The 26,289-nt window shown below is 36.5% G+C and overlaps 1 protein-coding gene across 1 annotated transcript in view; it reads left to right on the top strand.

The window, feature by feature from the left end:
• SDK1 (sidekick cell adhesion molecule 1) overlaps positions 1-26,289 on the top strand; it is a 1,320,044-nt gene that overhangs the window by 969,110 nt on the left and 324,645 nt on the right. The window contains 2 exon segments of the mRNA XM_007498416.3: positions 20,038-20,185; positions 21,215-21,355. Of these exon segments, the coding sequence (XP_007498478.2) occupies positions 20,038-20,185; positions 21,215-21,355 (289 nt within the window).

Genomic DNA, 26,289 nt, shown 5'->3' with positions numbered 1-26,289 from the left:
TTGTTTGCCTTTTTTATTTTGCTGCTTAGAAGATTAGAAGTATTTCACTGCATAACTGCATTAACTCTCTGGTCCAATATGTCAAATGCACCTATTTCTTTAATCCCTGTTCATTTTTTGTGTTTTTTTTTTTGCTTTTATGTTGTTTCTCTGTTTATTTTTACTGTTTGTACAGTTTTGGAATATGTTTTAACTTTGAATGCTGCCTTACATCTTTTTGAAAAGTAGGCAGAGTACAAATCACAAACGAAAATTATAGCTAGAAAGAATGAATGAGTCAAACAAATCTGCTAAAGACAGATTATTGTGTTTTAGCTACATGGGGAAGGGCATAGGTGGGGTATTTAAGGAATTATTCCTGTGTTATCGAATCACACATAACATAAAGTAACAAACAAAAATTCATTCAGTTTGACTGAACCCAGATATAAATTTCTTACCTCAATTTTTTCTTAATCCCATAGAGTAACTCAAATGGCAGCCTGTGCTTGGCTGATTTTATTCAGCTTGTGAGTATATCTTCTGAACTGACTCACTTCTGAACAGAGTGGCTATTTTCCAAAATCAGGAAGTTGTGCTGTTTTACTTAGTAGAGCTTTATGTATTGACCAAGCATTTGACAAATAGCTCTTGGAGTACTTTAGCTAACAGTCTACATATACTTTTTGTCAGTATGCATAAGTCAAAATCAAATAAGAAAGAATTTTTTTAATGTAAGAGGTAGAAAATTTTGGTTAAACTGAAATCTGCTTTTTTGAATGTGGAAAATCTCAACCTACTTTCAATTTCTTATGTTATTGGCACTTTATGGGGTTGGACTGCTTTCTGTCACAGGCACGATACATCCCAATATTCTTCCCAGCCTGTCTACCTAGATGACTGCATACTGTCTTTCCAATATTGAATTTGGGGTTGGGTCCAGGTCAGGAGATTTTTGTCGTTGTACACTAGCTCTGTTTACATTTGTCCATTTCAGGCATGCTAAAAGCTTCAAGCCATGTCCCTTTAGGTGACTTCTTAGCCATTTTCTAACTGCAGTTTGTTTTCTAACATTATAGCAACATATTCTGTAGAAAATTCCTCTTCTAAAGCTTCAACTCCCAGGACTGTCTAACCTGTAGCTTTTAAAATAGTAATTTCCTACTTGATACACTAGATTGTTCCACAGGGTTTTGGTGTACTGCTCCAAGTATTGCAGAGAATGGAGTATATTCATTTCATGGGACTAACTTCCCTGTTAACCTATGTGTTAATAGCCAAATGGGCCCTATATAAGCTCAGAGAAAAAAGAAATTTCTGTATTTGGGCATGCCTCTCTTTGAAAGGTCAGGCTCCTCCTGTCTACGTTTGAGTAATTCAGCTGCCACACTAGAAGTTTAAATGCATAACATTTTAAAATACTTTTTTTAACTTTGTAATTATATACAAATGTTCACATGAACTTTATAAATTCAGGAAACTTATGTAGAGAAGTTGAACCTTCTATCCAACTAACTATAATAATTCATTTAGATCAGCTCTTTGGGTCACAAATAATAGTCTGAGTCTCTAGGAAACAGGAATTGAACAATTAAGAACAATTTTTAAAAAACCTTTATTTTCTTACTATCAATTCTAAAACAGAAAAGCAGTGAAAACTAGCTATTTGGGGTTGAATGAGCTGCCCAGGGTCAAACAACTATGAAATTTCTGATGCCAGATTTGAACCCATGACCTTTTGACTCCAGGCTGGGTATTCTATCCACTATGCTACCTAACTGCCCCATGAATGATTTTTAAACTTTTATGGCCATTAAAAAAATAACAAGATTAAAGGTTTTGAAAGAAGATGAATGCAAATGTGATGTTGTCTCTTTATTGGCAAGTTGTGATGAGACCATCGCTATCTCCTCTCTTAAAGGAACCCCTCATCCTTCAGGTCCCCTATCCTTCCATTTAGTTCATCTTTCAGGTCACTATATATAAGATGACTATCTGTAGACACACAGGTTTCCAAATATATGAACCATCACATTGTTTGCTCATTTTGATTGATTACTTTGCATGAAGAGTTATACTAGGATTTTTGTTTGTTTGTTTGTTCATTTGATTTTCTTGTCTAAATTTGTATTTTTATTAGTTTGGAGAATTATCATTATGAAAATTATTGCTACCAATTCAAATAGATTAGTCATCTGAACTTATATTAAATAATAGAATAAAACAGTGAAAGGTTAAGGGACTTGGGCCCAAAGTCATCATATAGTTTTAAGCATCAACTTTATTAGTAGCATTATTTATTATAGTATTATTAATATTATGTTATTAGTATGTTAATGTTATATAGTATTGTTATTATTTGTATTGTATTATGTAAAATTATGTTGTATATATTATATAAAATTATGAAACATTATGGGAAACAATTAGGAAAAATAAATAATTTGTTTTAAGGCTAACAGGATCATTTTATGAGAAAGGAACATTTTACTTTCTGGATTTTTCATGTGGAAAAGTGCCAATCAGATGCTTATTTTATGTTGTTTCCACTTAACTAATTCATTTATTTTACTTAAAATGTCAATAGGACCATGAAGAAATTCTATAAACACAGCTTTGAACTTAATCATGTTTTTAATTATAAATCAGCTTAAGATAATTTGACCTAACAATTCACACAGGGAAAACTAAGCAGACAAACAATGCTTCTTATCTAGAATATGATAAACATTTGTAAGGTAACCCAAAAAGTTGGTCTATGACTACATTAGAAATAAACAATGTCCTGGGCAGAAAAGGAATAAGAGGGAGAGAGAGGCCTTGATTCTATTTTGGAAAAGGTACTACTCTCTCTCAGTGATCCCAAGCCAACCTGTGAATCAAAATTTCACATTTTGTAAAGATTAAAATTTTAGGGGGAACTGAGGCAGGTAGAAATTAATTTCTCTCTGCAAGGAGTATTATATTTTTAGAGGTTTATTAAAGGTTGAGAATTTAAGAAAAATACAAGTAAGAAAGGCACGTGTTTAGGCCCAGAGAGCCTATTCACGACAACTCACATCTTGCCTGCTAGGTGGAGAGCCGCATGTACTCCGAAGGGGAAGGGAAGTAGAAAAGAGGGCCAAAAGCCTTTCCAATCAGATTAAATACTCCATCTCCCTCTCGGTCTAGGTGAGATTACAAGGCATTTTGGGGAAGTGGAGCAAGGACTCCTGGGGATTGAAGTCCTGGGTCAAGTCCATTTTTACATTCCCTACATGGTCAATGCATCTTAGCCTAAGGACAAAAGACTCTCAATTATTTTTTAAAGAAGGATAGCCTAGATAATGATTTCTAAGCCGCGTTTCTCCAAGCCTTTTTAGCCTTTTGACTCATCTTGGCCCTGCTCTGGCTCCCAGTCCTGCTGCTTGTCTGCTTTCCTGTCCTGGCCCAGCCCACCCTGGTGTTCTCTCTCGTCCACCTGGCCCACCTGGCCCACTTGATTCAACCTAGATTGCAATCATCTGGTGACCCACCGCCAGCCCCAGAAAACTCTAGCCTTGGAGCAGATCCGCTCATCAAACAGGACTAATTTCTACCAGCTTGTAACAAACGGGGGTATTGGCTCCACATGGGCGGATTGGGCTCCAGGTGGGTGGATTGGAGTGTAGGAGGGGAGAGAGAAAAGGGAGAGGAGAAGAAACATACTTTTCCAAACAGGAACTTAGAAGCAATGGGCTATTTAAAAGGATACCTTTTGACTGTTCTGGTAATTTCATTGATTTCACCTGTGTGCCAGAAGAAAGATTCAAAGATTCAACTTTAACTTTGGAGGGGCAAATGGGTGGCTCAGCGAACTGAGAGCCAGGCCTAAAGACATGCGGTCCTGGGTTAAAATCTGGCCTCAGATACTTCACAGCTGTGGGGCCCTGGATGGATCCCTTAACCCCCATTGCCTAGCCCTTACCAATTTTCTGCCTTCTGACAATAGACATTTAAATGGATAAAAACCCCAAGGAATTTCAAAGAGACTAGAGGCTATATTTTAAGGCATTTCAGACTCCAATGGTTTTTTAAAAAATCTCTGTATTCTATTGCATTTTACCGTTTGCTTTGTTTAAGATTTAACTTTGTGATTTTAAGTTCATATATTACTGGATTCAATATTATTCTGTTATACTGTTCATTTAATGTACTGAGTTTTAAAATTCTGTTGCTTTTCCCTATAACCATATTGAGATCATTGTAATTAAGCCAATATATATATATATATATATATATATATATATATATATATATATAAAACAACCTTTCTATTTTGCCTTTGTAAATTGTCACATAGAGGTAGATGGACTTCTTCAGAACTGGTTACAATTGCTATAACAACCTTTGGAAAATTTAATGTGCTAAATATCTCAAATTGATTTTAAGGGTTTTTTTTTAACAATCTCTGGTTATTTTGCCTGCCCCTACCACGTGGTAAGGCCCATAGATGAAGTGAAATACATTTTATAACCCCCAATCTTCCCACATTTCTAAATATGTGAATGGAAGTTGGGGCAGTTAATCTCAGGGCATTTGTACCCCTAAAAAAGCCTCCAAAAAAGGAGCACCTCTCATTTATACTCTTCAGCTCACTATTTCCACCAGAATGATATTTCTTGATTATGTTCTTAACCCAAGATGAGTTTTACTTTGTTTTAAAAATATGTTTATTCACCAAGGTTGAAAGATTTGCTACGTTTGTAAAATTTGTGACAGATATCCATCAATTCATAGGTTTAAAAAAAATGCCATACAACAACTTATGTGAAATATGATAGTGTGTTTGTTTGCTATTGTAATTAATTGGGCTATTGAGAATTTGGGGGATATTAATACCACATATTTGTACTATAGTTCTTTAAAAATGAAAAATGTTACCTTGTTCAATTAATTTGCTTATACTCACAGTGATCATGGCCAGATATGAAGAGGAAATGGATCTCATTTTTCGTGAGAAAGCCTTGTATGCTATATTTTCTTAGCTGACACAGAGTGCAAGTGATTATAAGCTACATTTTTATTTTTAAAGCTCTTTTATTATTATATTTTTCTCACATGTGCAATATACTTTTTCAATTTTTTTTTCATATTTGAAGCACATGTCACCAGCATTAAGATTTTCTTTAACTTTTTGATTTTTCAGAACTACAAGTTTAAGATACATTTTGTGAATGCATGCCCCAAAAGCTAGAGACTATAAAAATGATGCCACTAATTATTTAAAAAATTATGGGACTTTGCTTAATGATTCTGTCTGATTCCAGGACAAGATTTATACAAAAGAGCCATTGCATAGTGCCAATGGAGCACAAGGCCAAAGAGACCAACCAATCCTGGTGGGATTGATGTAACTTTGAGCCTAGACAAAGAGGACTTGAATGTGTTTGGGGTTCGAGGTCTTCCTTTGGTCCACATTCTACCAAGTATCTCAACCTTGGCTCCTATAATCCGGTCCCCTTTTCTGCCTTTCATAGTGTGGTACCTTTCTATAATCCTGCCTACTGCCTGGGTAAATGCATCATTGCTTAGATCATTTTGATTGGGCCCTGATTCAATGACCTGTTATAGATTTATTTTTCTTTTACTTAGAATTTTTACACATATAAGACTTTGATAGTCTATATTTTCATCCAGTATTTTCTTTTTTGGGATTTTTCTGATATCTTTTTCATTTCTCTTGCCAATTGATTCATATACCTCAGCCATGCATCCCTAAGTGATCCTGTGTTTTTTTCAATCACCCTCTTAACGGGGGAATGTAAAAAATATCATTATTTAAATTGCAAAGTTTAAATTTCCTTTTGAGAAGAATTTTAGGTAAAGAAAGATGCTACCTCTCTGAATCCAGAAACTGAACTGTTGGAGAAGACACCATGAAGAAGCCTCCAGACCATAAGCTGCACAAAAATGAACTTTGGGTTTAGTTGATTGAACATTTATTTGTATGTATACTTTCATGCCAAAGGGGACTTCCCCCTAACTGGCTTTTTGTCAATGCGTCCAGCAATTACTGGTTTTGTTTTTTTTTTCCTCTTATCCTCAAATTATTGTAACCTTTAAATTGATTTTGTTTTTATGATCCTTTGGGGAAGTCCTTCTTCCCAAGAGGATCAAATGGAGAAATTATAAAAATGGATTTGAATCCAGGACTTCAGTCCCCAGAAGTCCTTGCTCCACTTCCCCAAAATGCCTTGTAATCTCACCTAGACCGAGAGAGAGAAATGGAGTATTTAACCTGATTGGAAAGGCTTTTGGCCCTCTTTTCTACTTCCGCTTCAGAGCACACATGGCTCTCCACCTAGCAGGCAAGATGTGAGTGGTTGTGAATAGGCTCTCTGGGCCTAGGCATGTGCATTTCTTACTTTTATTTTTCTTAAATTCTCAACCTCTAATAAACCTCTAAAAATATAATATTCCTTGCAGAGAGAAACTAATTTCTACCTGCCTCAGTTCCCCCTAAAATTTTAATCTTTACAGTTTTTAGTACCAATATTCTTCAATTGATTTTATAAGTATGAATTATACAGCACCTCTGTCTCCAGATAACTGAATCTGTGAATGACCAAAGTGGCAATGGAGATAAGGCAGAAACATATTACCAAAGAAAAAAGGAATGTGAAAAATAAGTTAGGTAACTAAAAAAATTTAAGCCATCTTTTCAGACTAGTCCCACTTATATTGGTAGATAAAAATACTTCCTAATCCATAATTCGATTCCATTTCTTTCAAAATTTGTACTCGTCACTGGAATTAATTAAGTGAAAGCCACTCGTAAATACACTAAATATCCTTAAAAGGTGAAAAATACTGATATCTTTAATGCAGCACTGCTCTCCTGTGGTAGTGATTTTTTGTTCCAGAAAAAAAGGACCAGGTCTAGAAAAAGTGCCTGGCTTCTAGTTAGCCAAATCATTTTCACCCAATCCCTAGATGCCAGGATAATTTTTTTTATGCTTACCTCTGCTTTAGTAGCTAGGCAAATGGGATTAAATGACTTCCTCAAGAAGTGTCTGAAGCCAGATTTGAATCCAGATCCTCCCAACTGCAGACTTGGCTTTGACCACTGTGCTACCTAGCTGCCCCTGATGCTGTGAATCTTAAAATTTCTCAGACTCTACCTTAGAACATTTGGTTAGGACCATTCCCCATTTTAAAACAATGAAGGGACTTTGGTCAGGAAAGTGGGAACTCTAACATTACTCCACCCAAACTTAGGCATACTTTAGGGGAAGATAAAGTTATAAACTCCTTACTGAACAATGAAAAGTACTTACCCATACTTATAGTAAGGCATTTTAGATCTAATACAAAAGGGTGCTAAGTACCTATGAAGGTCAAATTAATCACTAAAAGGTCAGGCAACTTTCAAGGGAGAACCTTAGAAAAGAGGTGTGAAGTTTTAGTCTACCCAGAGAACTTGAGAACTAAAGAAGATGTGAATTAAGAATGGTCAATCCTGTGAAAACATCTATTGTGATTGGTAGATGTGAAAACTTAGGGGAGGTGACATAGGAGAAAATTCTCTTTAAAAGGAGGCCACAAGGCCTCTGAATTCTAATTCAGTCTTGGAAGCTGAAGTGGAGCTCAGGAGCTGAACTGGAGGGTCTCTCTGAACACTAGAATCTTGCTTGGGATAAATCTTGTGGTGAGTGAATTAAAGACTGACTGGTCTTTCATTAAAGCTCAGGCCTAGGCCAATGACCTAGACCCCATTTCCCATTATTTCCTCTTATTCTCTCTCTCCCTTTCCTTAATTCCTTATTTGTATTAATTAAAATCTTCATAAAAACCCAGCTGACTTGGGTATTTCATATTTGGGAATTTTCCCCATGGCGACCACTATATTTTTGATTTGAAATCATATTTCCGCTGTCACAGTTTATGCCAACCACTCTTTTGTCTGTAACAGTTTATGGCAGACCACTTAGGTTGTGACAAAAAACCCTCAAAATTTCTGTGAAATCTCTTTCCTTTCTCTTTATTACTCTCTCTGTCAGTCAGTCTTTTTAAACGTGCTAACTTGGCTTCAAAACACAGCTGCAAGAGCGGGTGAGTAAAAACCATTTTTGATTTCTCCTTAAATTGAATAGAACACAGCTGTTTTGAATCTTAGCAACAGGGCCCTAAGGTCCTGGCTAGGAGAGCTGTTTCCAAATATTCTTTCCTTTAGAGAACAACTGCCTAAATTAGGATTAAGGAAACCTGGGAAAAGCTTTTGGCCTTGTCCTGCTTCCCACATGTTTACTTTAGAAATATGGAGTTACAGCCAGTTCAGATCTTAGTTAACAACTGGCTTTTCAGTAAATACTTTGTTCTTTTTTTAGTACAAACATTGGTTTGCAATTTACTTAACAGCTAGCTGGCTCATCAGCTCCATGACCAATCTTGTAAATACAGAATTCCTTATCTCTCTGAAAGGGCTCATCCCATGGAACTTATGGCAAAATATAATCAACATATACTACTTTCCCTTGAGTTTTTGATTGTTGTAGCTGTAATATTGGATCTCCTTGAAGAACTCATTTCTCAGTCAAACCAACCAATTGCTCCCTCTAATATTCAACAAATTGTAGAACTAAATACTCGGCAGAAACATATTACCAAAGAAAAAAGGAATGTGAAAAAGAAGTTAGGTAAATAAAAAATTCAAGCCATCTTTTCAGACTAGTCCCACCTATACTGGTAGATAAAAATACTTCCTAATCCATAATTTGATTCCATTTCTTTCAAAATTTGTACTCGTCACTGGAATTAAGTGAAAGCCACTCGTAAATACACTAAATATCCTTAAAAGGTGAAAAATACTGATATCTTTAATGCAGCACTGCTCTCCTGTGGTAGTGATTTTTTGTTCCAGAAAAAAAGGACCAGGTCTAGAAAATATGCCTGGCTTCCAGTTAGCCAAATCATTCTCACCCAATCCCTAGATGCCAGGATAATTTTTTAAATACTTACCTCTGCTTTAGTAGCAATTCTTAAGAGACCAGGGTTAGGGCTAGGCAAATGGGATTAAATGACTTGCTCAAGAAGTGTCTGAAGCCAAATCTGAATCCAGGTCCTCCCACCTGCAGACCTGGCTCTTTGACCACTGTGCTTCCTAGCTGCCCCTGATGCCAAGATAATTTTGAAAGGCTATATCCTCCAGGCTAGGCAGTGGTCAATGGGATATTAATCAATCTACAAGCATTTATTAAGTGGTCCTTACCTGCCAGGCTCCTGGAGAGCAGAAGCTGTTTGTACTCTTGTCTTTATCCACTAGTGCAGTACTTGGCACATGGTAGTTTCTGCTTGTTAGATTTAATCAGACCACTAACATCTCTATAGCACTTAAAGGTTTATAAATCATTTTCCTCACAACTATCCTGTGAGGTTCTGACTATAAGCTACATGGAGACAGGAACAAGGTACTATTTGAACGGTATCTTTCTTTTGGCAGCAGCTATATGCACTAAAGATACTTAATACGTTTTTGAATAATGAATGTATGTATTATTATATTGCCCATAGGTCCACAGCTGTTAAATGGGAGAGCGTGCTCCTGAATCCAGGCCTTCTAGCTTAGATTCCCATTTTCTTACCTCTACATAACAGACATTTAAAGTATTTATAAGAGAGCAATAACTAGCAAAACGTACATATCTAAAAGCCTCTTAAAATCTATGTTGAATTATGAATATGAGCAGTTATTTCCCACTTAACTTCCGGTAGTATTTGGGGTGTTTGTCTTAAATGAACAACCTTGAGATATTTGCATTTTAATTGTTTACCCTCCAAATATCTTGAACTCTACTTAAATAACCAAAATTAATGGTGAGGTAGTTGATGAGGGGAAAAAAACCCCAAACCTTTGACCAGTTTATGTGTGGCTTCATTTGGTCTCATAGATTATCATTATGAGCTTGAGTCTAGCAGCTCTCTCCAACCAAGAAGACATATAGGGAATCCTATTTGGGGCCAAGGGCCATATGAGTCCTTTCCATCTATCTCACAGCGAGTGCTACTGGACTAAAGAGGCATCCGCGGTTTCCTGTAAATCCAGCACCAGTTCACCTTACAGTGAGAAGCCTGGCACTGGAAGTAACTGATGCATATTCTCTTCAAATTCACCTCTATCCATAAACCAACTGCAGATACAGAAATAAGCTTCATAAACTATCTCATGGAACCCAGATTCTTCATGTTGCCAAATCTAAGTATATATTTTTGGCATTGTGGTATTCCAGTTGTATATTAACATATTCAGATTAGCACAAATTTTGTAATTTTATTGATTCCCACAATTCATTTTAAAGGCTTTCCCAATTTTGTGAAGAACTGGCTTGCCTACATCTATTACAGTTAGATTATTTGTATTTCATGGTCACAATTTACCTTATCCAACCATCTTACAAATATTTATCACTGGTCATAAGGTCACTATGTGAGAAGTATGTGGATGGACATGACCAACTTATGAGTATTTAGTAGTAGTAGTAGTATTTTTTTCATATGGAGTCTAGCAATTGATACTGAATTTCCCAAAGTATTTTATAGTCCATCCACAGTATAGTCACTGATGGTGCCATTCATTTTCCTACATGGCATTTCTATGGATCCAGTAAATATAGCCTTCTTGGGTAATTGTTTCTGCTTCTACTTTATCATTGCATAGGAATGTATGCCTCCATTAATACTAGGAATTAAATATCAAGCAACTTCAGAGTATAGATGAAAAGAACATAGACAAGTTTCTGTCTACATAAATCAAAATTCATTCATAAAGTACTTGGCTCATACTCCCCAAACTCACATGCACATATGCACTTGACCACACATGTGCACATGCACATACACATCATTTTTCACCAGGACTTCATCATGGTCTGCAGAAACATCTTTTGTGCCATTACATCAACTAGGAGCCTTGACCCTGTGATTTCTACTCCCTCCAATTAGGGACAGAGGAAGATGGACCTTGGCAAACTCTCCTCAGATCCTTTATTTTCAAAGAGGAGCAATGACGTCATGGGGCACTATCTTGACCTGGATGTCAATTCTAGAAATCCAAGTCAAAGTATCACTTAGGGGAGGTAGAGTTCCACAAAGCCATCAGTCTCACTCTTCCAGGTTCATTGAAATCCAGTGTCAAAAGTCAGGACAAGTGGCAACAGCGCAGAATGCAGTGGATGACCTTATCATCTTCTTTTGATCTTTAACTTCCTGTAGCAAGATAGAAAGAGCCCTAGGTTTGAAATCAGAAGATTTGGATATGCATTAGAAATATGCCACTTACTGTGTGACCTGTTGGCAAGTCTTTTAGCCTCCCTGAGTTTCAGTTTCCCTCTCTTTAAACTGAAGGTTGCTTTAGTTAAGTTTCCTTTTAACTCTGAAGGCTATGATCCTAAAAAAATTAAAAGAATTCCCTCACATGGAAGATGATTCAGCTCCAGGAGAGATTGTATTTTAAAACTGCTTAGAGTTCCCTTGTCTTGGCTCCTATTCTTGGGATTTATCCAGATCTACACTGGCCTTGAGCAAGGACTCTGAGTATATTAGGGTTGGAAGGTACTTTAGATTCTATCTAGTCTAACCCTTTCTGTGCTCTGATGAAGAAACTGAGGCCCAAAGACGCAAGTCCATCCAGACAGGAAGGAGCAGAACTAAGATTCTTTACCCATTTGTCCACTAACAAAAAATCACTATCAGATACTAACTACTTAGCATTTTGAATTTATTCTTACTATACCTTATCACACATAATGTTTAATATAATGTAATTTCATCTTAAAGACAATTGAAGAAATTTTTTTTTGTGTAGTTGTACCTATTTGTGTAAGCCTTATTTATACACATAGAACCTTTTTGGCAATCAAAAAAAAAAAAAAAGCAAAACAGTTTTGATGTCTGGAACTGAACACCATTATTCACACCTTAGTCATCTTGAATTGAGGGGGGAAAACAGGATGTAATTTCTTTGAGTAAAGTTACCAGGACATTTGAGAAGATATTTAGCTGTAAAGATTTTATATAATCAACAGCAATTACAGTGAAAGACTCATCAGAGCACAGAGTAAATTCTGAGCAGATTTAAGCTAAGTGGAAAAATTAGCACTGTCTTTTCAGGACAAGAGAAGTTTTATTTAATATAAAGTTCGACCTGGAAAATCTTTGTCACTGAGCAACTTCTTCAGGCTTTCTAGGTCAGAGAAGTAAGTATAATCCCTGGAAGAAAAGAAAGATGTTGAAATTTTTATGGAATGGCTTCCTTTATCAAAGGTGCCTCCACATTCTACCCCCTAAGACAAACATCTTGAATGACTCTTTTGTGATGACTGGAAGAAGAGTTTTTTAAAGGGTTTTGTTTGATTGTCAGGAGAAGACTTGCTATTTAAATTTTAAAGATACTCCACAAGCTCCCTGAAACCAGGCTAGTGAACAAGCAAATCCTTCCCAAACCACTTTTCTGTACAAATCAGAGTGCCCAGGAGATGAATAGGGTTCATTTATATTAGTTTTCCGTTTAATCTCTCTTCCTGCCAGATCTTTTATCTTCCTGTAGAAGAAAAAGAATAAATAAAGTATTCTACTGATGCTGCATAAGAACAGAGTAGGCCCCCAAGGTGCAGGGGAGATTAATAGGCCCTGTTGTGGAATCAAACTGTTCACTAGATCGAAATACTTGGATTAAGCACTCTCAAGTGATGTTTACACTTGCAGTAAACAAATGGTATTGAATCACTTTGGGAAGCAGACCAGTAGCCATTAGTACCTTTAGGGATGTAAGGTGTTCTGATTAGCCTCCTATTCTTTCCTTTTCTTGATTAAGTTGCTTTAGGTAGCTGATAAAATAAACTGTCCTCTAAGTCTTAAACACATTCTGTTTACATATATGGGTATATATGTGAATCTTTATACATACATGTAGATATAGATTTGTCCATGTACACATATAGAATATGCTTTAGAAAACATTAGAAAGCCTTCCTAGTCCTAAATTTAAATTAAATTTAAAATTAAGACAATCAGACTGAAAAAAAGGAGAGAAGAAAGCATTTATGCCTTTATAGATATTAGAGCATGTTCTCACTTCATATCACTTAAAGGGACCATAAAGAAAAGTAGATGGCTGTATCTAGTGTCAACTAACAGGTAACCTTCTGATGATAATCTACTTATTTCTTTAAAATGACTCATAGCAAAAGCACCACCTAGAATATCTCTAGCACACAATTATGAACCCTTCTAGCAGTGGCAATATCTTGGATTCTGGTTTCTGATAGTGTGAACTGGTTCCCTTCTGAAAAGTATTGCTTCCTAATGTGATACACCGAAAGTCAGTAATGCATGTTCACACTGGCAAAATATGGCTTCTAGCAAGTCTGATTTGTGATAAACCTACCCTTGAAGGCTGTATGGTCACCTGAGTGACTTTGGTGACTGGCCTCTTGAGGAAAATGTTATGGAACAATGTGCAGTGGAAAAAAAAAAAACTGGAACTAAGAGTCTGGAGATCTGGGTCCAATTTTAGAGTATACAGATCATCTAGTCTAACCATTTCTTCCTTTTACAGATGAGGAAACTGAGTCCCAGAGAAGTTGTGACTGTACCAAAGTTACATTGGTAACAGAACAAAGGATTTGCATTAGGGTCTTTTGTCTCAAAATCCAGTGCTCTTTCCACTGCTTTTTTTCCATGTTGCCTTTCCATAAAAATTATTAGACTGTATGATTTCTTCCAGTTCTAACAATCTAGGATTCTGTCTACCAATTAATGATACACCACAGATGGAAGTGGCTTCTATCTTGCATTTAAGACTAGTTATGTTTCCTTTAAACTGTAAAAATTTTTATTTTTTGTAATTCCAAATTTGACAAATAACAATAGACATGAATACTTCCATATACAAAGACCAGAAAAAGAGGATTGTATATGAAGCTACAAATCTCTTATGTGGAGCTTGAATTTTTAAAAGCATATATTAAGTTCAATGTATTAAGCTGTTCTGCTCATCTTTGTTTCTTTTCTTCTGTATGTTTAGAAATGTTGCAAGGATATTTTCTCCTTTATTTCCTTCTTTCTCCCTGTCAAACATCTTTTCCACTTTTAAATAAAAGTCTTCCCTTGCAATAACTAAATATAATCAAGTAAAATAAACCCACAGATTTTTAGCAGTAGATGAAAAGGTTAGTCTCATTTAAGAATGCTTCATTAGTCATCTAGGGTCATGTCTGTCTATTTCATTGTTCTTAAGTCTCTCATAAGTGTTTTTCTTTACATCATTCTTATCATTATATGGGCTACTCTCCTAGTTCTTTCTACTTTACTCTGCATCAGTTTAGAGAAGCTTTTCCAGGTTTCTCTGAAAGTATCCCTTTTATCCTTTAAGGTGTAATATTATTTCATTATACTTATATAATTTTTTTTCAGGCATTCCTCAGTTGATGTGGAATTTCCTTAGTTTCCAGTTCTCTGTTAGAACAAAGTATTGCTATAAATATTTTTGTACATAGGAGTCCTTTCCCTCCTCCACTGATTTTTTGTTTTTTGTTTTTGCCTATTAGAGAGGTATCACTGGTTCAAATGTACAATTTAGAGACTTTTTGAATATATTTCCAAATTGTTTCCTTGAACTGCTGGGCCAATCCATAGTTTTACTACCAGTGTGTTACTATGCACATGTGACCATTTAGGAATATTATTCCAAATACTGGAGCATATTGGCAGTGATACTCTATGTTGCAAATTTAGGGCTTTTCAGTCACATGAATAATTATGACCACCTGGTACCAAGTAATGGGAACCACTATAATAGATTTTGCTCTTTTATTTTGGCTCTATTTTAAAATGTATACACTCATAAAATGTATACTCTGAATCCTTAATCTGAAAGTAAAACATCAGTATAATCTCCCTTGGTATGAGGAAAAATTGGGGTGTTTGAGCTGATTATGCAGATAATAGTAAATTAATTTACTATATTCTGCTGAACATGTTGACAAGATCTTATTGCCTACATGTTCTCAACCACATTTTACTCTTAGAAGCTATTCTATAATTTAACAGAATAATAGAATCTAACTGTTGGAAGGGAGCTCAGATGTCATCTCCCTTTACCTCTTTCTCAAGAATGAAACCTTTTTTGCAACATCTTAAATAAATTGTGTTAGCCTCTGCTTGAATACCTCCAACTATGAAGAACCTATTGTCTCTCAAGGCTACTTATTTTATTTTTGTGTTATTCTAATTGTTGAGATGTTCTTTTTTACATAGGAGCCAAAATCTACCTCTATCCATCAATCCTAGTTGTTACCCTTAGAATCAAGTAAAATAAGTCCATTTCTTTCTCTTTTGAAATCATCTCATCCAAATCTCTTATTTTATAGATGAGGAAAATGAGATTCAGAGAAATGAAATGACTTATCTGGCACTTCATAGGTAGTAGGTAGTAGAGCTGGGATCTGAACCTATGCCCTATAATTCCAAATTCAATACTTTCTTTCCTCTACTAGCCTATTTTTCCCCACATAAACTAGTTTCTAACCACATACAATTTCTTATTGTGACAATTGATTTTTGAACTTGAGAGTAAGACATCAATTATCCCTATTGATGTTTATTTTTCTACAAATCCCATTGTTTCAGTCTGTTAATCTTTTCTAAACCTAATTCTATTATCCAGTTTATTAATGATCATTCCCAACTATATGCCACACACATATCTGATAAACATTCATACACCCTCTGTCTCTATCTTTGTCACTGTTTAAAATGCTGAACTGCAATAGACCAGTAGCCAGTGTTTTATGACATTTCAATTGAGCATTCCCTCAAAGTTGACATAAATACATTAATCCATCTAAGCTATCTTTCATTGGGCATTGATATTAAATTCCTTTTCAGAACTTTGTTAAAGCTATACTAAAATCCAGGTGTACTTTGTCCATATTTCTCTAATACCTAGTGAAAAATGAGGTTTTTCTGGCATAATTCATAGTTAACAAATTACTATTGACTCATAGTAGATCCTCTTCCCATTTTATGTGCTCACACACAAACCCTGTAAAAGTAATACATTCCAGAATTTTTCTAGAAATTGATATCACTATCACTTACCTTAAGATTTCAGAATCTATCTTTACCTTCTTAAAAATTAGAACACTATCCATCTATCTCATTCCATTGTTCCTCAAACAACATTGACAAATACTCAATGAGAGTATTCTCAGATTCTTTCAGTAACCACTAATGTTTGGTTCAAGTGACTTGATTTCACTTAAATGCAGGCACCTTCCCCACTATTTCCATCTCTTCACCTTAGATTTTAATTCTATTCTTCACAATTTGAAGATCTTGTCTTCTCTATCGAGAAAATGGAAGCCAAACAGAAGTTATATAGTTGTACTCTCTCTGTTACTCTCCCATTCACCCCAACTTTGGCCTATGCCATCCTTAGTATTCCTGCCCTCAAAAAAACTTTAAAAAGCCAATTTTATTGTCATTTGTAATATATTCATTCAGTTCATTCTACATCTTATTTAGTCTTCTGAGAATACTCTTACTAGATTGTAACTATTTTACATTTGCCCTCTGTTACATGTTTTTGCTTTTATCTTTTATGCATATCATTTAAAATATTGTGATTTAGGCTTACTTAATAGAATCTTTTCTTGAACCACTAAAATTTGGTTCTTTTAGGAGGCATTGCTGGAGGACCTCATCATAATATATATGAGGGTATTGACATACAACGACCCTGTAATATACCATCTAATAAATCTTCATTGTTATAGTGTTGAGACAGATGACATAGTTCTGTAACAAATGTAGAAATATTTTCATAATGCTCTTATTTATATTTGTGAAATATAACTTCAAATAAGGACTAATAGTGTTAATAAGGATGTTCTTAGTAATTCTACAAGCTTATCAAATATTTTAATCTTAGGTGAATTAGAAATAATGAGTGATTTTACCCTAGTGTACAATTGAACTAGAAACTATACATTTCCTGGATGTTATCCATCATGGTACTTCTTGCATTTAGATCTTTGGAAATATGTTGTAGTCTATTGGCATCCACCTCATGTTTTTCCATTGCCCTTTGAGGCATCTGCATCCTTGACTCTTCACTATCATACATCACTGGAAGAACACGAAGCCTAAAAATTGTGTGCAAGGCAGCACTTGGGATTGTTAAAGCACTATTCTTTCCCAAAAACTCCAGGATGCTCTCTTCCTGTTTAATTCTGGGACTAGCACACTATCCACTCTATCTTCAGTACCTGTCCTAGATTGTACTGATTGATTGATTCAGTGGAAATTCAATTATATGTTATAATCTGGACAACAGGTATTTGTAACCATTTATTTTTCCCAGATATGTTGTTTAGCTGATGATCTCTTTTGGGTTATCATTTATCTCACGGAGGAGGCCATATAATGTTCTCTAGAAATTTATAAAATCAACACGATGTTGTCACCAAACAGGAGGATCTAGAGGACCTCACCTGTCCAAGATCCACAGAGTAGTGAACACTTTTTGGGAAATGTCATGTCTCCCTGTTTGATGCCCACCTTATTAATAAGTGGAGAATTATTGAACAAATTTGTGTCCATAGTTGCATTTATCAAGGAATTTTGTATGATCCAAAAAATATATGAAAGATTTCTTGTTGGAGGAGAGCCTTTAAGACTGAATTTTGTTCTACTGGGTCACATAATTTTTGGTAGTCAATAAACAATAAATGCAAATGAGTATTATATTCATATATTTTTCCCTTCACTATGGGACTGTCATAAATATGTAGTCTTCTGTAGAAAATAATCTGCAAAAGACTATGTTCAAATATTTTCATCAGAGATGCTCTATATAGAGAGCATTCTCGTAGAGATTTGATTAATATAAGAAAATAGATATAAGATTTAGTAGGTATTAAAATTCTCCTAATCACCATTTGAGTGGAATAATAGCATCTGCTCATTTTTCTTTTGAAATCTTTCTTAGGTATCTTATAAAAATACTTTGCTTCTTTCACTTCAGTACCTACTTTTTCTGGTGTTACTCTTCTCAGGTGGCCAATCTTTTCATAATTGTAAGGAATAATAGATAGCAAGATAGAGAATTGCACTTGTTTGCACAAAAAATGTAAAAATAAAAAATGGAGGAAGGCATCCATTAAATTATCTATGCTGGTTTTGTAAGCTCTATTGGAAAATATGGGCAAGAATCTCACAGAATGAGAAGGAATGAATAGTTTACCATCTGTTTACCAATGGAGGGAATATCCATATTGATAAAATCAAGGAGCCATTAAAGTTTTAAAGTAAGTTTTTGCTCTATAGGCTGTTCAAAACATAGCATACTTGGATTGCTTCAGGACAGTAGACCAGTCTTTTTATACATGAGCCCTAGGAAATGGGTTTATTTATGACATATTTTATAGCATAATTATTTTCAGCACAAGTAAGCTCAAGATACCTCCTGGAATCAGCAAAGTAACCTCCCAGGTAGTTTGATAATGGCCAGGTTATAATGCCTATGGTTGCCCAGTGTTGACTAGATCCCTTACTTGTTGCTCTACTGATTGTTGTTTTCCATGTTAGTAAACCAGTAAGGGACAGACCAGCTATCACATGGAAGTCAGAAGCATAGCACAAAACAATTTTGTAGCATACAATTTGGGTAACTTAAAAGGAATAAAACTATTTTTAAAAATCAAAGAAAATAAATACTACCCTGACATATAATTTCCCCTTTCTGATGGCATCCATAATAGTCTTCATCAAGTCAAAACTAGATTATACATAAGACTTTGAAAACAGAAGGCCAAATAGTGCTATAAAGTCCAACTGGTTGGGAAGATTCTGCTTTCAGAAGCCATTTTGGGAATCAATTTACTTGGAATAATTAAAAAGATACAACCTTTATAGCTCAATTGGCATTGTGCCTCAGAGGAACTTAAATTCTTGTCAAAGAATCTAGCTAGCAAACACTGAATTAGTGATTTATATCTCTGTGTGAAGTTTAACAGAGTTTTGCATTTAAAATGTCTCATTTTAATTTTTGAGCAGTGTGTGGCTCCATTTAGTTGACCTGTATGGGGCAGGAATGCATTTCTGATGAGCTCACAGGAATAGACATGTTGTGAAAACCCATGGTTAGGTCTTTAGGTTATTTTGAGAAACGAGTGTGATTTTGAGTGTGGTTCATGAACACAGCTGGGATTGTCTAAAAACTGAGCAAGTTTCTCAAATCATAGCCCCAGTGCTATAATGAAAATCCAATGTCCCCTCACTGTGACCATTGCACAGGCAAAGGGACTGGTTTATACTACCTCAGAAAGATGGAAAGGCCGATTTAGTTAACACTCTCTCCATTTTTCCCCTGTTCACTTCACCAGTAATTTTCAAATGAATGTCAGGCATCAAAGAAAATCAGAATGGGAACTGACAGTGGGAGCTTGAAGTTTTGCCAGGTCCTGTTCATTCTAAGAAATGATTAGGCAAAAAGTATGCTTAAACTCTGCAGAAAACATACAGGGATGAAGAATCCCCAGCAGAACCTTCTGAAGTCTTGCAGTGAAGAGATGATTTGGCTGACAGAGTCACTCTTCCACACCTGCTTGAAAGCTGGATGGAAAGATATTCCAAACTATCTATGAAATTCATTACATCTCTTCAGCCAAAGCCACTCATGGGTGTGGTGCTATAATGGCCTGCCAAACAGATGGGTTGTGAAATACACAGCCCATCTGTCTTTATCATGCTCATTTCCTCTTTTATTAAAATGTTAATGAATATAGTTTTTATTTATTATGCAGTGACATGTGCAGCATCCCTTTCTAGGAGACAAATAAGCAATCTGCCTAACCATGTGAGTTAAGAGGAAAGTTTTTCTTGTCACTTATTGAAACAAAAAGGAAGTCTAAACTACTATAGTTGAATCAAAATTACTTTTGTGTTGTTGAGGGGTGAAAGTACTCTTGTTTATTAGTCGATCATTGACTGACTTACATGGACATCCTGGGGATTTTTTTTGTTTGGTCTTCCTACTAGATTCTCCATGGAAGGTACATTTATCTAATGTGGATCCAGAGATGACTAGTGTCACTGTCAGTGGCCTCACTCCAGCTCGTACCTACCAGTTCAGAGTTTGTGCTGTCAATCAGGTTGGCAAGGGCCAACACAGTGCGGAAACAAGCAGGTAGAGTAAAACTTAGTCTCAACAATTCAAACCTTATGGAGCTGAATTTAAAGGTATGTTTAAAGAAATCCAACATTTAGATTTAGAATGGGAATGAAAATAATGGAGGTAATTCCCAATAACATGTTCTAAAAAATTGTAAGGGAAGCAGGGGGATGAGAATATATTAATAAAAATGGAAAATACAAATGTATTTTAGACTTGCTTTAGGTTTAGCAGAAATAGTAATAACACCACCATGCTGTATGCTATGAGGGAGATATTCCAGTTTTCCATTTCAGTGCTCTGATCATCTATGAATAAACTATTTGAAACAAAAACCTACTGACAACATAAAATTAAGAGCCTATTGGCCTTTAATGTCCTTTAGCTATTCCATCAGCAGGATGCCGAAAGAAGGCCAATATCTTCTGAAAGTCAACCATATTCAGTCAACCATTTTGCATGGAAGACACAGTGATTTCCACTGTTTAAGCTAGAGTGATTAGCTTAAGAATGGTATTCGCACTCACCCAGCCACTGGAAGGCCACTTTGGAAGTTCATTCATATGTGACTTAAGAAACATGGCTTCATCAAATTTCAGATGTACTCCCTAAAATCAGAGCTTTCAATGTTCTTGAATTGCAGAATAGTTGATAGTTAAATGACTTTTTTTTTTCAAAATGTGGGAGTTTACTATGAAAAATATTGAAAGAGCTTAAGAAAACAATTTTGAAGGAGTCACAGATCCTAGCCCTGTACTCTAGCTCATTCAGGCTTATAATCTTTTTAAAGGGCTGAGGGAGCTTGGGTGATTTAGACAGAATAAGGTTGCTTCAGCTGTCTTCCTTGTGCTTGCTTAACTGATTTTCGATTATGTTGATTTGTTGTAACTATCTCATGCATGTAGTCACTGTTTGATCAGCATTGTGTTTTTCCCTTGTCACCTTTTAAAAATAAGCACTGTTGAGGAAAATATAGAATGAAAATATGGATGCTTTGCTTGGTTCCTGATAACTCTTTTCTCATATCTCTACATTTGCATTTAGATTGATGTTGCCTGAAGAACCTCCTAGTGCCCCCCCTAAAAATATAGTGGCCAGTGGCCGCACCAATCAATCCATCATGGTCCAGTGGCAACCTCCCCCTGAAACCGAACATAATGGTGTTCTACATGGCTACATCCTCAGGTAAATAGCTTGTGATTAGACATTTGGGGAAAGGGATCTGTAGATCAATAATTTCATTAATGTGAGGAACTTCTAAAATATAAACTCTCTTCAGCAATACAGAATGGCCACTCGTTGGCAATTTGTCATTTTAGGAATGTGGATCACATCAGTATGTGTCAGAAGCAGGATTTGAGACTAGCCTTCTATACCATGCTGTCTTTCTAATTGGATATATTACAAAAGTAATATAAAAGAATCATCAGTTCTAGGAAGATACTTGTGCTTTACAGTATGTGAAGAGAACTCTACCAGAATTTGGCAGGGTTTCAATGAACTAATCACCTTTTGTTGCCAAAGTTAGTACAGAATTTAAAATTACTTTGAAGGTGATAATTGCACTGTTTTGTTGACACACAAAGGAAGAAGCTTGAAGGAAAAAAAATGAGATCTAATTGGTAGTGGTGTTCCCTATTTTATACTGGTCTTAATACCTCACTAAAGAATAAGCCTAACAAGGAAAAAAGATGATACTGAATCTTTATCCCATACATCCAAGTAGCTAATACAAAGCTATGCACTCTTTGGATACCTATTCATTAAACTCCTGTTAGTGTATAAAAAAAGAAAATGGTCAAAATTAAGATATATAATTACATGCATGCACAGTGAATTATAACTACCTTCTTGGGTCAACCACTTATTGTTGTATAAGTTAAACAATACTTTTAAAAAAACATGAAGAATTTAAAACTTACCCATGTAAATGCATTATTACCTATTTCTCCTCAGGAATTATGGATTTCTTTTAGATTATAAAATAGGTTTCCTATCAGTTTGAGAGACCTATCTAGAGCTATAGAAATGGACAGATGATCACTTGAAAAGCCTTTGATTTCTGTGATTCTTTGTTCTTAACCATTAAAAGCAAGAGCCTTTGGGGAATGAGGCTGACACCAGGCAGCCCTCCACTACTCCATGGATATGAGTGTCTCCTATCTGGATCTCCGTCAAGACAAGCAGACTGTTTCTATTGCTTTCAGTTACATGGCCTTCTGACCCCCCAGGAGATAGCCCCAGGGTGTCTGTACTAGTTTGACAAAGTTTTCTTAGTATTCTGCTTGCTCTTTGTTGTAATTTAAGCCTATCACTTCTTGTTCTGTGTTCATTGACTAATGAAAATAATTGGTCCCTGTTTTGCCTGTACTGGCCCTTCACTTATTTGTCATGTCCAGCTGTGTTGGCCTGCTTTAATAGATGAGGGAAAGCTTCCTTAGGCTGAAGTTGTCAACTATGGAATAAAAATAAAACCATCCCAGAACTATACTGCAGGCATATCGTTCAATAATAAAATCTCTGTGATGTTGCTTGGTTGTATCAGAGATTGCACATTTCTGTATTTTAGTGGGATTACTGCCTTTAAAAGGCTTGTCCATAATGGTGTCAGCAGAGTCAAGTCCTGGAGTGCAATGTGCCCATGTTACTGGTGGCTCTATTCCAGAAATCCCTGAAGTAAGTATGCCCGGTGCAAGGCAGAGACATGTCAAAGATTATGGTAATAAAAAAATCCATGCATAAATGAATCTCCTTGGAAGCATTCCTGAATAATCCCACTATCAGCTGCAGGCTTGCAAGCATGTAATACCTATGGGATAGCAGCAGGAAGGAGGAATAAAATAAAAATAAATACTTTGTCTTTGTTACTGTGGCTAAAGCAAGTAGCAAGGCTTTGTGTGCAGTTATAAAATATTTATAATAATGGTGAGGATGTCTCTTTGAGGGAAGCAATTGGGGTTATGTCCTTTAAAAATATTCCACTGTTTACTTCCTTGTAAAAGATCGCCATATGCCGATTGTGAAGGTCTCCTGGGCAACGTATCCCACCAGTAGGAGTGTAATCATCCTGCCGCTTCCGATATTAATTGTGACCTTTTCAGTTATGCCCGAGCATCTAGTCAGAGTCTGCCCCTCCACTAGTCTGGGGAGGAAATCGAGTCAGCAGCAAAAGTTGATTCAATACTTTGAAGATATGCAATAGGCAATTGTAGCAAGAGGACTGAGAGAAGACAGACCAGAGGGTTTCATCTTGAAACTAAAGGCTTTCAGTCTATATTTATAATCCTCTTACCAGTTCTGACCAATCCACATCAGTTCAGACTGGTTTAATATGGTTTCAATGAAGTCTGACCAGTTCAATCAGGTTCTGATAACACTTCAAACAGGCTTAATTGTGCAAGGTGCTGAGCTCTCCACTTCAGATGATACCGAAGAAAAGACCCCTTCCTGTTTTTCAATTATTACAATCTAGTAGGGGAGTTAAAATGCATCTCCGAATAATGGCAAAAGGAAATCTATATTAAAGATCATAGTATTCCTTTTGACTACATATTTAAAGAAGAGAGAAATAACTTTGATGGACAATTCCTGGTTCTGGCCCGTACAGACCAATTCAAACCAGTTTAATAGGATTTGAACTGATTACAACTAGTTCAAATTGCTTTAAAACAGTTTAATTCTACTTAAAATGGTTCTGACCACTTTTAAATGTTGTTCCATGACAAGTTTCTGGGTGACAAAGGCATATGGTCACATGATAAAAGTGTCTTATTGGATGCCATTGTGTGATAAAGGCATGTTGTTCTGGGACAGGCACACTATTGAGCAATGTAGATATGTTGTGTGACATGAGTGTGCCATTGGCTGATAAGTCATTATGCGATTTCCTCTTGTGTGACATAAGCATGAAGTTGTATGGCCAAAGTATAGTTCTGGGACATAGGCATGCCATTATGTGATGTAAGGCACGTAATTGTGTATTGTCATACATCACATCACTGTGCATCATTGCATGACACAGGCTGTCATTTTGTGACACAAGGTCATAATGTAGGTGTGTTGTATGACACAGGCATGTCACGGTGTGGTGAGGTCACCATGTGTCGTGTGTGGCATTGCATGTCCTTGCACAGTGTGTGTCACTGTCTGCCATAGGCATGTGATTGTATGGGCTAGGTGTGTCTTTGTATAACATTGTGTGATATGACTATGTCATTATATATCACTGCATGATGTAAGCCTGCCTTGGTGTCACCATGCCATAAGCATGTCAGTCTGTGCTGTAGGCATCCTGTTTTGTGACATGTGCATGAGGCATCTATTGTCATGTAATGCATGTGTGTCATGTGACAGGCTGCCATCACAGGGCCTGGTACACGATGTAAGTATGTTTGTTGTTATGGCGTAATAGAGGTGTTATCTCTCTGCCTAACAAAAAGCATGACTGCATGACCTAGGCATACTGAGCAACAAAGGTATGCCATGCTCACAAGTGTGCATTGTTACAGGTGTGTTGTGTGCTTTGCAGGACATAAGCATGCCACTGTGTGCCACTGTGTGATCTCCTTCCACATCTCCTTCTACCTTTAGTCTATAGCCCCAAGAGCTCTTTGGATCAGCCCCTTAGGCTACTGCAGGGAAGAGCTGAGCAGAGACTTTAGACTGGGGATTTCATTGTCCCAGGGAGAAACTCCCTGGCCTTTCTTCAAGTTGCTCTTAGCGAGTTTTCCCAAGGACGTGATGGCTGAAATACCTTGTCCAGATTCACTCAATCAGCGTATGTAGGACTGAGGCTTTGAACTCAGGTCTCATTGACCCCAAGACCAGCTCTATCCCCATGTGGTGCTGCCTGCCTGCTAGCAGACGCTTTCAAGAATGCTTGTTGGAAGGGAGAGAGCCGAGTTCTGCCAATTTACAGTGACACATTCAACTCTGTGGCATCTTTCTGGACCTTCAAGATCACCTTGTCCATTGCACAAATAGGCTCTGAGCCCCAGAGAGGGGAGGTAACCATGTGTCTCGGACCCCAGCCCAGCGACCCAGGTGTCCTTGCTCCTCAGTCAGTCTGCTTTCCAATTGCAATACTTGCAGGGTTTTATACTCTGCTGCATGTTTTTCTTTGCAATCCTGTCTGCAAGTGCAAATGTTTCAACGAGGACTTGAAGTGGAGATTTTAATGAATGGAGGGAGCCGGCAACCTGATCTACATATTCCCCTATTTATCTGTCATTTTGGGTCACTCTATGCCAAGAGTTTTCTTCCCCTGATCTTCCAGATAATTTAGACTTGTCAATACTGAAGTAGATTTCAAACCTTCTTGTGAAGTTGTTCTAGCTTTTTTCCCATGGATCAACGTTAGTCCAATGACAGAATGTCATAGTAATGGGTTTCAAAAGTTGATGAAGTATGAAGCATAAATACAGGGCAACAAATTAAACAAAAATATTTTCATTTTTGCCAGTCACAGAATAATAATGCTTCATTTGCAAGTCACTCCATTATTTGGTCTACTTATTTCTTCTGTGTTGATTAGCATATTGTAAGCAGGCACTGTACAGCTTGTTTCCTTGAGGGCAAAAAAGCAGACTCATTGAACCCTCGTGCTGTTGAAGGGCTGCTTGCTTTTTTATAATTTATTTTGTCCTGGCAAACATTTCTCATAAAGTGTAAAGACCCCTTCACAGATGAGGTTGAAAAAACATCCCCAGATAAACCTGATTTTCTATGTCAACACCAGACAAATATTTCATCCCTCTTCTCTTTTCCAGCCTTCCTTTCATTCCATTTCCAGTCTTCATCATGAATCTCTTGTCCATCATCACTGTTCCTTCCTTAGCTGTTTGCTTCTGAATGAGAACCTTTGTGATTTCCCTTTCTCCCATCATGCTCCACTCCCATGCTGAGTCACATTTTCCAGGCACATAAGTAACTTCCTAGATATAAATTGGACACTTTTAGAAAATGCAGAGAACCTTTTAGATCATTAGATCACAGTCAAGCTGTTCTTTAGCCACAATACGGGGGGGGGGGGGGGGGGGGGTTGTTATTGATTTTGTTTCTGGCCTGTTATTTCATTGGTCTGAGGAACTCCCTGGGGTGGAAGCCATTTACATCAGTGC

The sequence above is a fragment of the Monodelphis domestica genome, chromosome 7, assembly GCF_027887165.1.
Source record: "Monodelphis domestica isolate mMonDom1 chromosome 7, mMonDom1.pri, whole genome shotgun sequence".
Taxonomy (NCBI): domain Eukaryota; kingdom Metazoa; phylum Chordata; class Mammalia; order Didelphimorphia; family Didelphidae; genus Monodelphis; species Monodelphis domestica.
This window is presented reverse-complemented; position numbering and strand designations above follow the sequence as displayed.